Source organism: Sesamum indicum, linkage group LG10 (genome assembly GCF_026168435.1).
Source record: "Sesamum indicum cultivar Baizhima isolate 11 linkage group LG10, ASM2616843v1, whole genome shotgun sequence".
In the NCBI taxonomy this organism is placed as follows: domain Eukaryota; kingdom Viridiplantae; phylum Streptophyta; class Magnoliopsida; order Lamiales; family Pedaliaceae; genus Sesamum; species Sesamum indicum.
The window spans coordinates 1,436,320-1,450,937 of NC_142666.1; the positions used below are offsets into that span (position 1 = coordinate 1,436,320).

At 32.4% G+C, this 14,618-nt stretch overlaps 3 protein-coding genes across 3 annotated transcripts; all 3 read right to left on the minus strand.

Moving 5' to 3' along the window:
• Positions 1 to 999: 999 nt before the first annotated feature.
• LOC105172696 (carbohydrate esterase, putative (DUF303)) lies at positions 1,000 to 2,968 on the minus strand. Its single transcript, XM_011094239.3, has 2 exons — positions 2,251 to 2,968; positions 1,000 to 1,350 (listed from the first exon to the last, which is right to left on the minus strand). The coding sequence occupies exons 1-2, from the start codon at positions 2,800 to 2,802 to the stop codon at positions 1,156 to 1,158; spliced, it is 747 nt and encodes a 248-aa protein (XP_011092541.1). The 5' UTR covers positions 2,803 to 2,968; the 3' UTR covers positions 1,000 to 1,155.
• A 170-nt stretch (positions 2,969 to 3,138) lies between these two features.
• Positions 3,139 to 5,733, minus strand: LOC105172835 (putative carbohydrate esterase At4g34215). Its single transcript, XM_011094411.3, has 2 exons — positions 5,079 to 5,733; positions 3,139 to 3,520 (listed from the first exon to the last, which is right to left on the minus strand). Exons 1-2 carry the CDS (start codon positions 5,700 to 5,702, stop codon positions 3,323 to 3,325), a joined length of 822 nt encoding a protein of 273 aa, XP_011092713.1. The 5' UTR covers positions 5,703 to 5,733; the 3' UTR covers positions 3,139 to 3,322.
• Positions 5,734 to 9,955: 4,222 nt separating this feature from the next.
• LOC105172695 (Reticulon family protein) lies at positions 9,956 to 13,993 on the minus strand. The gene is made up of 6 exons (XM_011094237.3): positions 13,808 to 13,993; positions 13,494 to 13,674; positions 13,138 to 13,279; positions 12,956 to 13,025; positions 12,694 to 12,870; positions 9,956 to 10,329 (listed from the first exon to the last, which is right to left on the minus strand). The coding sequence occupies exons 1-5, from the start codon at positions 13,857 to 13,859 to the stop codon at positions 12,701 to 12,703; spliced, it is 615 nt and encodes a 204-aa protein (XP_011092539.1). The 5' UTR covers positions 13,860 to 13,993; the 3' UTR covers positions 9,956 to 10,329; positions 12,694 to 12,700.
• Positions 13,994 to 14,618: the final 625 nt, after the last annotated feature.

The following is a 14,618-nucleotide window of genomic DNA, read 5'->3' on the forward strand; positions in this document are numbered from 1 at the left end:
CAGGGTACAAATATCTAAATTTGATAGTTTTTAAATACTTTTTTAGACCTATTTATTGATACTAAGTCAAAAACTTGTATTTATTTTTCATGATATTATGTATGGATAGGTATATCATGGCAAATTTTTCAGAAAAAAGATGTACTATATTTGTATTCATTTTCAAATTATTTTGGAAACATACATAATGTTTGTTATCATTTAAAAATACCTTATTTAGGTGTTTTTAACTGTTTTAGCATAAATACGTACATATATATACACACATATACATAAATATATATAAAAAAAGGCATGATTTGACAATGACAAAACACACACTTATTTATCTTTGTTTTTCTCTTTCTATTTCTATAAAATACAACAAGACATTGAGAAAACAAATCTAAACATTATGATGATGTCTTCCACTAATAAGTAAGATTTCGAGGAAATGTTTATATAATTTTTTCCTAATAAAAAAAAATAATTTATCGAAATAACTAGTCGTCATTAATTCAGCAATTTCCACTTATCACCTGTGTATTACAATATAGAGTTAATTGGGTGCCCATTGTTTATCGTGGTCACGATAATTGGTACACGTCCTTTTCAATCCTCTCCCATTAGGAAAAAGTTCTCTCAATGCTCTAACGTCCACATTTTGAATTCAGTTCAAATACCATTTCAATTGATGAACAAATTAAATACTTGGGTCGAAAATATGACATAATGGCAATATGCATACAACTAATATTTACGTGGTCATATATGTTGATTGCAAAATTTTAAAATAAAATATCAATTAAAAACCCAATATAAATTGACTAATAATTAAATTTTAAACCAACATTTTTAAAATTTGAGTTTTACATATATTGAAAATAATAAACTTATAATAGACCCATAAGAAATTTGAGCACTATGCGTCTTGTAGATTGATCTAAGATAAAAATAAGTTTTTTTTTTTAATTAGCTAATTGAGTCAAATCATTTTCGAGTACAACCCGTCAGTTGATGTTGTATATCAAACAGTGAGAATCATGCTTTTTTATAACAAGATAGTCAATGTTCAACTGAAACTAGTCAAGTACAAGTAGAACAAGAGAATAGAAACACACATCCATGTTCTGGGCCAGAACATGAGATGAGGCCAATTTTAGTTGGGCCTCTATATCAGAAAAAGTGGGTAAGATAAGCATCGGCCAACATACGGCCCAATTGGACCTGGGCCTCAGTAGTGAGATGAAGGTTGTCTTCTTTGAGCTCCAATCCCTTTGCATCCACACACACAACTTTTGGGAGATCAATTCCTTTCTGTATTTCCCTAATCTTTTCAAGGTACTTTTCATCTCCAGATGCAATTGCGACCTGCAAAGTGCAAACCCCAACCGAATCAGATGCCTCTTTTGTACTCTAGCCTTAGGGTAGACTACATATTCTTCTCCAAACTTTTGTAAACTATATTTGAACGGGAAGTATTTGGAGTAAGATTACTCTTTATTGGATCTGGAATTATGTTTAGTATCTATAATGTTTGTTAACTCGTAATAAATACATTTATTCATTAATAAAAAGTTATTTAATTTATTGATATTAATAAAAATAAATAAATAAAAATTTGTATCATCGAATTCAATAAATTTAACTAATCAACATATCTATTTTGTACACGAAAACAAACATAAAAATAATAAAGACTCTGTGTAGTGTATTAGGACTAAGGATAATTACAATCCCCTTTTTTTAGTTTGGTGTATTACATATAAACTCTTTATAGTCTAGAAATTACATCTAGTGCCCAAATTCACTAAATTTGTTGATATATAACAAAAAAAAATTGAATTTAAAATTAATATTTACTTTTAATTGACTAAAAACTGACTTATTACATGTAGAATAATTATTTCGGTTAAATTACCCTGGTAACAGTGAACATATACCTCCTCACATACATTAATGCGTGAAGACATATAAGGATAATTTGGTTATAAAAAGTTTTATTTGATCTATTATAAGTTAGTAATAAGTCAATAGAAGATAATTATATATATATATTTTATTTTATTAATATCAGTAAATTTAATAATTTTTAACTATTCAAGAAACTTATTTATTAGACGAAAATAAATCTTATATATACAAAATATAATTTTTCAAATTATAGAAATATACATATAATTTTACCAAATATTCGGTGAGAGGGTGTAATTATCCGTTAGGACTATGAATTATCCCAATCAGTTGGGAGTGAAAGCGTAGTGGAGTGACCTGAATGATGGGAAGAGAGGGCAAATCCAGATCTGTTCGCACATTGCAAATAAGCGTCTCCATGTTCTCCTTGTAGGAGTCCGCATCCTCTTGCGACGACGTATCGCTCTCCCCTTGGTACCACAGGACCGCCTTTATTTCTCCTCCGCCGTGCACCGCCGCCTTCGCGCGCTTCACCATATTCTCGTACAGGTGCGTCCCCCGAGCCCACTCCTTGATCGCGGTCCCTCCGACGGCGCAGGGCACCAGTCCGATGACTCCGACGCGCTCCTTCACCGTGTTGGCGAACGACATCCCGGGGCCCACCCCGCAGGTTTTCTTGGTGTCGATGTCGTGGTGGAGAGGCTCACGCGCCACCTCCCAGTGGAGGTCAACGCTGAGCCGCATGATTTTGGAGGGGTCAGGGGAGGATTCTGGAGGAACGACGCCATCCCATTTCTTCGTGTGCCTGTCGACGCCGCCGCGCCCCGCCATGTTGCTCTGGCCCGACAAGATGAAGATTTGTTTGGCGGACCGGGCTTCATTGTTCTGGGCCGCGTTTGAAAGATCCATGGATGGACTACAGTCTACAGCTTGATTGAACAAAAAAAAGTGTTTGGATGTATTTGGAAATTGGATGATTAGGTGGCGTTCACTTGTGTGTTTGGTTGGTGGGTGGAACGAAATACCCTAAGCGCTTCCCTATGAAGTCCGGTCCATGACAAATTTTAGTAGGGTATTTAATAAAGTATTTGTAATTTTAAAAATGTATTTACCTATTTTAAATAACGGATGGATATTTATAATTATGATAAAAATTATTGTAATTTACGGTATTTTTTTTGAGATGGATACATTTTCATTATTTAAAACAAAATAAGTGAAAAGGAAAAAATGGAAAGACCGACAAGTACAAAAGTATGAAAATTAAAAACAAAGTCAAAGTGGTCCATATTGGAGGTAGTTGGGCAGTAGAGCAATTATTGTAGTTCGAGTACATTATATCAACATGCGTGTTTTTTAAGTTGGGCCCACAAATGGCCAGATATAAATAAAACCTGGCCCAACTGAAGGGGTAGAAATATTGGGCCTGTCAGCCCAAAACATGAGCAATATACGATTGGGCCAACATGCGGCCCAATTGAACCTGGGCCTCCGTAGTCAGATGAATATTGTCTTCTTGGAGAGGTAAGCCCATAGCATCCACACACACCACGTTTGGGATATCAATTCCCTTTTGTATCTCTCTCACCTTCTCAAGATATTTTTCATTGCCTGATGCAATTGCAACCTGCAATGCCACGTCACATTCAATTCAAATTCCATTTTTTCGAATTAAAGTCTACCCAATAACATTTATCAGGTTATTGATGAAAATAAATTAAAAAATGTATTTTTAGTTTATATTTTATATTTTTTAAATTAAGGGAGTATTTGCGAAAGCTTATGCTTTTAGAGAACTACTTTTTTTTAATAAAAATATAAAAATTGTAGTAGAATCAAAAGTGAGTAGTGTTTGGTAAAAAAAATACTTCTAAAATAAGTTTAATTGATAAAAGACCGTTTTGTTTTCATGTATTAAAATATTTTTTCTTAATATTTCTACTTGTCTTTAGTTAATAATAATTAGCAAAAAAATAGTATATTTCATTTCAATCATTATATCCTTTTTTAAATATTTGTCATTTATATTATTAAATATTCATTGCTAATAGAAAAATTGAAATTTAATATTGCTCTCGTTATGTAATGTAATTGTCCATTTATGTACAATAAATACACTTGCATGATTGCTAAAAATATATATTTTTTAATTAATAATAGTAATTTAATTTTTTTCTATGATATAGGCATTATATAAAATAATATAGAAAATAAAAGATTAAATATATGAAATTATACATTTTATTAATATTAAATTATTCAAATCATTTGAAAATTTTTATATCAAGTTTATATAAGCAATTTTAAAAAAGATTTTAAAATGAGGGTATAATAGTTCAAAAAAAAGAAGTAGAATTTAAATACAAAAAAGGCTGAAATAACGAGAAATACCCCAAACATACTTATAACTTTTGGTTTAAAAATACTCTTTATAATAATTTTAAAAGCAAGATTTGACATTTCAAATATTTCGAAGTGTTATACGAAAGCCCACTTTTCTAAAATTCCACCAGATGCTTTCGTAGTTGATTTATAGAAAAACTTAAAAACCGCTCCCTACCAAATTATGCGATAAAATTATAAATATCAAATTGTTTTTTTAAATATTTTAACTTTACTTTTTCTTACTTTTTATTTTTGTTTTCAAGCACTTTCAAATTTTATTACTATTAAACTTACAACTTTATTTACAATTTATATCCAGCATAAAACATAAACTATTGCCAACATCTCCTTAATTATTTAAAAATATTCATTTCATCAAAGTTTATTATGCTATTATTAGTCGATGTAGCTTTTATTTACATAGTAGGAAATAGGGTGAATAGCAATTTACTTTTTTATGATATTATAAATGGGAAAATTAATTTTTTATGAAAAAATTAGCAATTTACCACTATGCTTTTTAACATAATACATACCTCCCTGTTTAAATAGGTAAATTGCTTCATTTTAAAAAAAATATAGAAATATAAATTGTTGTATATTAAGAAATAGGGAGGTGTGAAAAGGATTGCTTGTATTTTTCTCGATGAAATTAAATATCGATTTCTTTTGAGTTAGAAAAAAATAATCAACATAAAAAGTAAATTATATTTATTTTGTAATATATTTGATGATCATATCTAAATAAAAATTTGTCAAAGGGGTGATTAAGATTACAAAGTAGAGCAAAATTGACTGACCAGAATAATGGGAAGAGACGGCAAATTCAGATCTTCACGCACGTTCTGAATAAACCTCTCGAGATTCTCCTTGTACGTCTCCGCGTCCTGCTGGGAGTACGTATCCTTCTCCCCTTGGTACCAAAGCAGCGCCCTGATTTCCCCGCCGCTCGCCGCCGCTTTCGCCCGATTCACCATACTCTCGTACAAGTACGTTCCGCGAGCCCACTCCCTGATCGGAGTCCCGGCCACGGCGCAGGGCACCAGCCCCACGATTCCCACGCGCTCCTTCACCGCGTTGGCGAACGACATCCCCGGCCCGACCCCGCAGGTTCTCTTGGAGTCAATGTCGTGGTGGAGAGGCTCGCGCGCCACCTCCCAGTCTAGTTGCGAGCTGAGGCGGAAGATACTGGAACTGTCGGTGGAGGAGTCCGGCGGCACGACGCCGTCCCATTGCTTCGTGTGCTTGTCAACGCCGCCGCGGCCCGCCATATTGCTCTGGCCCGATAATATGAAGATTTGTTTGGTTGGGTGGGCTTCATTTTTCTGCGTCGTGTTTGCAAACTCCATAGGTATTATTTGAACAATGGCTTTGCTTTCTTCCAAAGCATAGGGGTCGTTCTTATAGTTCAAATTGGGAGGCATGCTTGTCTTCTGAATGTATTTTCTATTCCATGCAAAAATATGCTGATTGAATCTTTTAGGGATAATTACATTCCCTACTCTTGAAATTTAATTAAATTATGCATAATTTTTTTATGATTCAAAAAATTACATCTAACGTTTTTAAAATTTGCTTTCGTCTAATAAATAAACCTCTTTATTAGTCAAAATTCATTAAATTTATTAATATTAACAAAAATAAGTAAAAACCTAAATTTACCGTTGACTTATTATTGATTTATTATACGTCAAATAAATCTTTTTATAATCAAATTATCTCGATACGTCTTACGCGTTAATACATGTGAAGATGTATCTTTACCATTTTTAATCGAAAAAAATTGTTTGACCTGCAATAAGTCACTAATAAATCAATCGATGATACATATCAATTTTCATTCACTTTTTTTGTTAATATCAGTAAATTTAGTGAATCTTGACTAACGGAAAAGCTTATTTGTTAAATGAAAGTAAGCATCAGGAGTGTTAAATGTAATTTTTCAATTCACAGAGAATTTAGATGTAATTATACCAAACCTCAAAGGAGAGGAGTGTAGCTATCTCTTTTTTCCTATTGCAAATTTTATTTCATCTTTCATCTCATTAATCGGATACTGATTCACATGTATAAAAATAATATTATATAATTTATTTTAAAAAAATTATGCACTCAATATATTTATGTAAAATAAAATAAAAAAAATATAGTATAATTTAAAATAAGAAAGTCAATGATAGCAAAAAGAATAATAAACTCCATTTGCCTCCTTTCTCCTTTCTCCTTTCTCCTTCCTCCCCCCTCCGAACTGAATAGTTGACAAATCCACCTCTCATTTCAATTTCACTTAATCTATTGATATAAAATATGTGTGTTATATTATAGATAGAAATTTACTAAAAACTATAAAATTAAACATTAGTTGACTTTTAGCAAAGTTGTCTTATGAAACGTGCAAGCTTCACCTTGGCATGCTGGAAGATTTTTATTTAAATTAGATTCAATTATAAAATAAATATGGTATAATTGTTATGTAATTAATTATTATTTTTAATTATACATCAATTACACTAAAAAATATATTGCACTTACGATAAAATTAATTTAATTTTGTCAAACTCAATTGAAATTAAAATTTATCTGCTATATAATGATAAAAGGAAAAAAGTCAATAAGACAATCAATAATTGTGTTAAATTATTGTCTGTCAGTTACCAATGTTAAGAGAGCCATTCATGTCCAAACATATTATATTACCTTAAACAAAATTATTTTATTAATTAGTCAACTCACAATATTTTCATGCAAACACCATCGCTTTTACGCCAAACTAAAAATTGAAAAAAATAAAAAACTTTCAAGTCAAACAAAACCTACCAATAAATTTTCGAATCCTATAAATTTATTTTTAAAATTAACTACACTTACATCCTAATGCCCAAAATTATTACATCCAATCCAATTAGGTGGTCTAACCTACTCAAAAATCCAACTTGCACGACAACCTGAAACAAGTTGCTTAGAAATGCACAAAGCCCAAGAGGAAATAACCTTCTGGTGGGCTAGACTTCAAGCAAACGGGCTCATCGAATATGGACTATGTCTAGGCCTGCTGGCCCAAGACATTGGTGCTGACGGGACAACTGAGTCGGCTACATTTTTAAGACATTAGCATGCATCAAGTGTGAAGACGCCCACATAGATTGTGATGACGACGAACCAGGATCCTATGAAATTTCGAAAAACATATCCCTTAGGTATCTTATTCCTTGGAAGATTCCATGAGCAACCAGGATTTCATAAAGGTTTCTGCTGATGGTCCCAAACTTCGAAGAGACTTATCATTAAGTAACTATCAACCTGAGTTCCACGGGAGCCTACCTACGCATCTATTAGGAACAACTACTATAAAGCCCAGCCCTTCTCCCTTGGTGTAGGTATAAATGGCAATGGAGCCAGTTTGGGGCGGGTTTCCCCGAACTCGAGACCCGCCCCAAATAATCTCACGCCGCCTAGCCTCTTTAAATCCCCAACCCTCCAACCCGACCCATTTTGCCCCATCTCTTCCCCGTCCCGTTAAAAATAAATTAATTATTGAATTAATTGAATAATTAGTGAAATTAAAGATGAAATTGGAAAAATTATTTTTATTATTTTATTCTTAATTTTGTAAGTGTCTCAAATTATGTATTAAAAATAACTATAATTTTAGATGTAGACAATTTTAATAAGATATGGTTTTCAATCTAAAATTAATTATACTAAGTAGTTGTTCATCTAAATTATTAATTTTCTCATTAAATAATATTATTTGACGATCTACAAATAATACATTCAACTAATTTTTTATTTTCTGTATTTTTTATATATAGTTAAATATATGCAAATTTTTTTTAAAAATTTACATATAATATCATAATTTTATTAATAATGTATTGCATATGAATAATAAATAATAAAAAATATATAAAATATTAGTTGGGGTGTGGGTTTGGTTCAGACCCATCATGTCCCAACCGAATAGACTACCCACCAAAACCTGCCCCAAACGGGACTAGTTCGGGTTGGGGCTGATTTTTCAGGGCTAATTGCCATCCTTAGCTATAGGGTGACGTTTTTTTCATTATTCACACAAGTAATCTTCCTAATACGCATCCACCTTCCTCAATTATTTCACTATAACTCCTTATTTCAATTTTATGTCTCTTTCTTTTAATTTTAATATTAAAAAATCATATACTGACTTAAGCATTAGGATGCTAATATTCCTTTTGCAGGTCCCCATTTTATGCTCGTAAATGAATTCTGCTAGATAGATCCCAAATTCGTGGATTGCCCACTATGTGTGACTTTTGCATGCATTAGACCCATTTAAAAATGCGAAGTTACACTATTTCAAAAAAATATATATTTAACATTATATGTACATTACACTTTGAAAATTCATCGTTTACTACTGATCCTCTTTTGTTATGGCTTAGAGAAAAATTGCTAATGTTAGCAAAAAAATTACATAAAATTTTTAATTTTTTACCCTCACTTAACATTCTAATATAATAATTTTATATTTATTAGAAAAAAATTAATAATGTTATATCACTCCATATATATATACATCACATTCATCCCTTTATGAATATAAGAATATACATGAATACGTTAAATAAAGAGCAAAATTTATGTAAATATTTTTGTTATAGTAAGCATTTATTGTTCGAGCCCCAATAAATGGGTGAACTTAATTTTAGGAAAAAGTATCATCTATATTTTCAAAAGGGTATAAATGTAATTAATTTTTATTTTTTTAATAAATTTTTGCTCCGGTTTAAGCCGCCAAATGCTCCAAAGTCGAAAGCATGAGACGATTGGGGCCTTGGTTCAGTGTTATACAGACTTGGTTATACTCATTAAAGTGAAAGGGTGTGGTTCTTAATTAAACGGATTAAAAACAAAATCTTATAAAATGCATGTAAAAATTATAAGACATTAGAACTTATAAATCCATTTTAAAGAAAATTATCGAATTAATATCGTATAAAATATTTTGAAAAAAATTATAAGCGTACTTAAACACCCTCTAAAATCATGTTTCCCGAATTCATGTATACCACAATCTTGGTTTTGCTGCAATTGAGTGAGAATAAGGATTTGTAATAGGGGAACGGTTTGCAAGCAATCTTCAATGTCAATAATGTTTTGCCTACCTATTCTAACGTAGGTCTAGTCCCAACTCATAATACCACAAATATAATACTTTTTATATAATTATTATATTATTTAATTAAAATAACCAAACATATGACAAATATATCACGTGTCATGAGATTGGTTGAATTTAACAAGACTAGATAAAAACTTTTCAATATGTGTGAAGCCGATCTTTGTATTTAGGGATAATCACGCTCACCTTCCCTGAAAGTTTGGTTGTAATTACACATAAAATTGCTATTGTTTGAAAAATTACATTCAATACTCCTAACATTTGCTTCAGGCTAACAAATAAGTTCAGTTGTTAGTCAAAATTCATGAAATTTGCTAATATTAACGCAAAACATGATAAAATTTTCAAATTCAGTGAATTTTAACTGAAAGAGAGACTTATTTGCTAAATTGATGCAAACCTCAAGAGTATTAGATATAATTTTTAAAACCATATGAAATTTATGTATAATTACACCAAACCTCAGGAAAAAAAAAAAGGTTCAGTTATCCCTTGCATTTAACATGCACAACTAAATAAGGTTAACTAGTTATTTTGGCCTTGTCATTAACTTTTGGAGTCAAACAAGAACAACCCCAATGAAGAGCATCAACATAGATACACATTGCAATTGCACAGATCAATCTTTACAATCCTAAAGCTTCACAACTAATTCCTAGGACTGTTATCCTCCCATCCAGTGGGAGAAGAGTGTATGAACTGTGAAGAGAGCTATATGGCTTAAGAACGGCCAAAATTACCACAAAACGAGCCACAAGAATGAGAAAACAGGCAGTGTTAACAATTTCCAGAAGCCACAAAATGACTTACAACTCTGATGGTCCTCAAAACTGATCCATCCGACAGAAGTTAGATGCCAAACAAGATGCCAAAAAACCAGCAAAAGGCACCTGCAAATAGCATTAGCTTTTTAGAGGAAATATACTACCATGCATTAAAATATAGATCTGACCCACACACACTGATAAGTTTCAAGTTGAACAAATCTTTCAATTCCAACATGACATGCAATCATCTTGGGTTTCCTCCATGAGGCGTAAATCTAAGTTTATATATTATGCATAAAAATTCCGAATAGTCTATCAATCTAATGAACAAGCTAAATGTTCTAGCATAGTCATATATACATCTAATGAATTGAGAAGTTGGATGTGGTAGAGTAATCAAAAGTATCCTTGCTACAAGAACGCCGGCAAACAAGATCAATCTCCACATGCTAAACAATTAAAAGAACAAGCTAAAAAATGATTTGATTTAAGAATCTCCGAACCCACTGCTTATATCTTAAAAACACTTAATAATGCATTCTTTGCCGCAAAAGAGGGGGGGGGGGGGGGAACTGTTAGGAACTCAAAACAGCAATTCCAGCCAATATGCACTCGAAACCTCAAAATCCTTCTTCAATAATGTTCTTAAATTCTGTTTAGAAACAGTCTCCAGTGTCATAAAAGGGATAAGGACATTTCTAAATTTCTGGGAGGCTTTTGCATCACAATGTGATTATTTTTCCATCATTTGCCCTTCAGGCATATTTCAAGCTATATTCATGAAACAAGTCGATTTATGTCATTTAGTACTGAACTAAATTCTAATCAAGCAACCTAAAATAATCTGTACACAGGACTTTTCCACTTCTGACAAGAAATTTGAATTTGTGATATGACTTGTCCTGATGACATTTCAATATGAGTTCTCCATTTGAACTCATTCATACAAGAACCAGCCACATGTTAATGGAAATAACTCCTACTCACGCAAACCTCCACATTAGGGCAGTAGACAACAATAATAATTTCTACTCCAAGTAAACAATCCCTCTTTTATTTTCTATCTAGTTTTCAGCTTCTCTTTTCCTCATTCCATGTTGGGTTTCTTTTCATCTTTGGCATAATATTCTGATTGAACAGAAATAGCCACCATAGGCATATTTTATTGGACCAAAGAGGAAAGAAACCTGAGCTATGGCTTGCATAGCAATAAAATTATCACTTTAATCATTTTGAGAGAAAACAAACGAATATTCAAGTTTACATTTAAGCTGTATACTGTTTTAATTAGATTATCATAGAACTGACTAAAGATGCACAGTAGGCTGAGCTAGGCTAGCCCAGCCCAGGACCAGTTTGAACCAATAAAAAAATAAGCTAGGTTGGCCCAGGCCCACTTGGGACCGGCCATTGAAACCTAGGACCAGCTCAACCCAGTATCGCAGGACCACCTGGTCCTGAGTCGAGCCTGGGGCTAAGCCTATTGGGCCATTTTTTTTTATAATAATAATGCATGGCATATGAATTTTATTTTGTTCTCCTAAACTAACTATTCAAGTAGCTTTTTTATATTTATGGAACTCTAAAAATTATTATAATTATTGTTCTACTTCTAAATTTTTAGTACTTTAATTCATTAATATATTTTATTTATTTTTTTCAAAATTTATTATCATCTAAGTTCATTATATAAAATTAACTATTATTTTTCTAGTTATGATTTATTGTGTGATTTAATTTATTATTTATTGTATTTCATAATTCTACAAAAAATTTAAGTAATTGTTCAAAAGAAAATTTTTATTTCATAAAAAAATAAAATAGTCAATTCGTGCTTGATCTAGGCCTCAACGGGGCTGATTCACAAGCTGGGCTTGGGATTATAAATGGACCTAATTGGGGCCCATTTAAAAGGCCCAAGGCCGCCCCAGGACTAGTCATGAACAGTAGTGGGCTGGTCCTAGGCCGGACTTTTCTAGCCTGGTCCATGCTAGTAATGAGCTGGCCAGGCCCATTGTGCACCTTGAAAACTGACTATCATTTTATAGATATTCATGTCTTATGCAGGAGTGTTATATGCAAAATTTTTTAAAAAAAATGTGGAAATGGCCCATATGAGGAATTAAGTGCCAAAAAGGGAACAATTGAAGTCTATATGTTTGATAAAGAACATATATTCTTGTTCATTTGAGGTAACCTATAACTCTTGGCTTTTTCACAAGAACAAATTTGAAAATATGAGACTATATATTTTGTACGCATCACAAACAACAAAAGTGAAACAGAGGAGAGAGCAACTATATTCAATAGACATGACTTGTTTGCACTTCGCCGCATGTGTCATGAAGAAAACCATACATAAATCAAGTATGGTAATAACATAGTCAAGCAAATAAGCGTCCTGCCACTACGAGAAGAGAGAAAGATAGAGAGAAATATATATATAGGGGTGTATCTGTGTGTATAAAGAGGGATATAAGAGATTACAGTGAGTCTATTGGATCTTCTTCTCCTTCTTTGAAGGCAACGGAAGCTTTCGCAGTATCTTATCATCAATTTTCCGATATTGTACCTGAGCTATATTATACACAGCACTCAGCTTGTCATCGATTGGCTTTTGGTACTTGTCATACAACACTGGCAGTGAGAAACTAAGAAGAACATCTGTCATAATAACAATGCAAAAAAATCCCCACATTACTTATGTAGACCAAAAGAAAATATAGCATTTACTAGAATCCAGACTTACCTATGTAGACCAGCGTAAAAAAGCTGAAAAGACTGCCAATGTAGGAAATAACCAACAAGAGTATAGCAACCTAATAAACAAAGCCCATCAAGGTTCAGGCACAAGATCCCCCTCAATCAGCAAAGGCACCACAAGGGTTAGTAAACAAAGCATAACAAGGAGGAGAACAAAAATTATAGCACCTCAGCAAAGAGTCTCAAGTTTCCACCAAATGCAATGTCGTGTGCAATTGCCAATACATAGTTTACCCAAACTCGCATCTCATCAGCAGCCCTCAGAGCACTCTCTTCAGTAACCACGAGACTAGGGAGGGGCGGGAGAGGTCTAAATCATAGAAACAGTTTACTCAATAAGTTTCCATAACCCATCAAGTAACTAAAACCCACAAAACCCATTGTTGAAATTGAGTAACACAAAGTAGAAACCTTTCCGTAAGAGCCATCAAGTGATGTCCAAAGTAAGTGCAAAAATAATTACTATCAGTAGACTACTCTGAAAACTTAAGCATACAACAATTAAGATACATTAATTCATCTACCTGTTAAGAAGTGATGCAGATTTACCCCAAAAAAACAAGATTGCTACGAGCAACAATAAAACGTTCGATATAAACGACAGTAAATTGTATCCAGCTATCTCGAACAGGAACCAAAGGGCAGTTGACCCCACAAGAAAAGCGACGCTCCGGTACCATTTCCTCCACAACAACACGTCGGCAACTGCATCACCAAAAATAACACAATTATCATAGTCGAAATGTTGGAATGGATCGATACTAGATTGAAATCACGTACTACATGAAACCTTTGCAGGAGTAATTATAATCTGGATCATAAGTGTGCAATATCGTACCTGCACCACCGCCTAGAGCGAGATGGACAGAGAACCGACTAGATTCTACCATGGCGATTAGGGTTTCTGAAAATTGAAGCGGAGAATTTTCAGAGAATAGGGAGGGAGAATTTGGAGAGGGAGATGATAGGAATTTCGCAATTTCACTGTGAAGTCTGAAGTCCCAAAGACTCCAAACTAGATGCCGATTTTCCTTTTTTCTTGTCCAACTTTTTCTTAATTTCTTTAAACAAAATAAAAAGTAATATTTAGCGTTGGTAAAATAGTTATATATTAAAAAATTTGACAAGAATGTGGTAACATAGTTTTATTTTCTAACAACATACTTAATTTGAATTGGAATATTTGATATAATTATAATTTCGTAATTCCTAGATGTGAAAGTAGATAATTCAAATGGTTGAATAGCAATTTATTTCCCTGTAATACTGAAAATGGGCACGTTATTTCCTATGAAAAAAATATAATAATTTACCCCTTTATATTTTTTAAAATGAAGCAATTTACCTCCCTGTATAGGGAGGTAAAAATGCTTTATTTTAAAAATCATGGGGGGAGGGGGTAAATTGGTGTGTTTTAAAAAATATAGGGAGGTAAATCATAATTTTTTTTATAAGGGGGTAATTTACTCATTTGCAATATCACAAGGGGGTTGCTTGCATTTTTCCTGCATTCAAATTCATAATATTTTTTTTGTTTTATAATTCATATTATAAAACATTTTAAATTATATTTTATCGATAAAATAATAGCATATTAATGAGTATTAAATTTCATAAGTGCAGATGTAATTGTCAGTTACCCCTTCAAA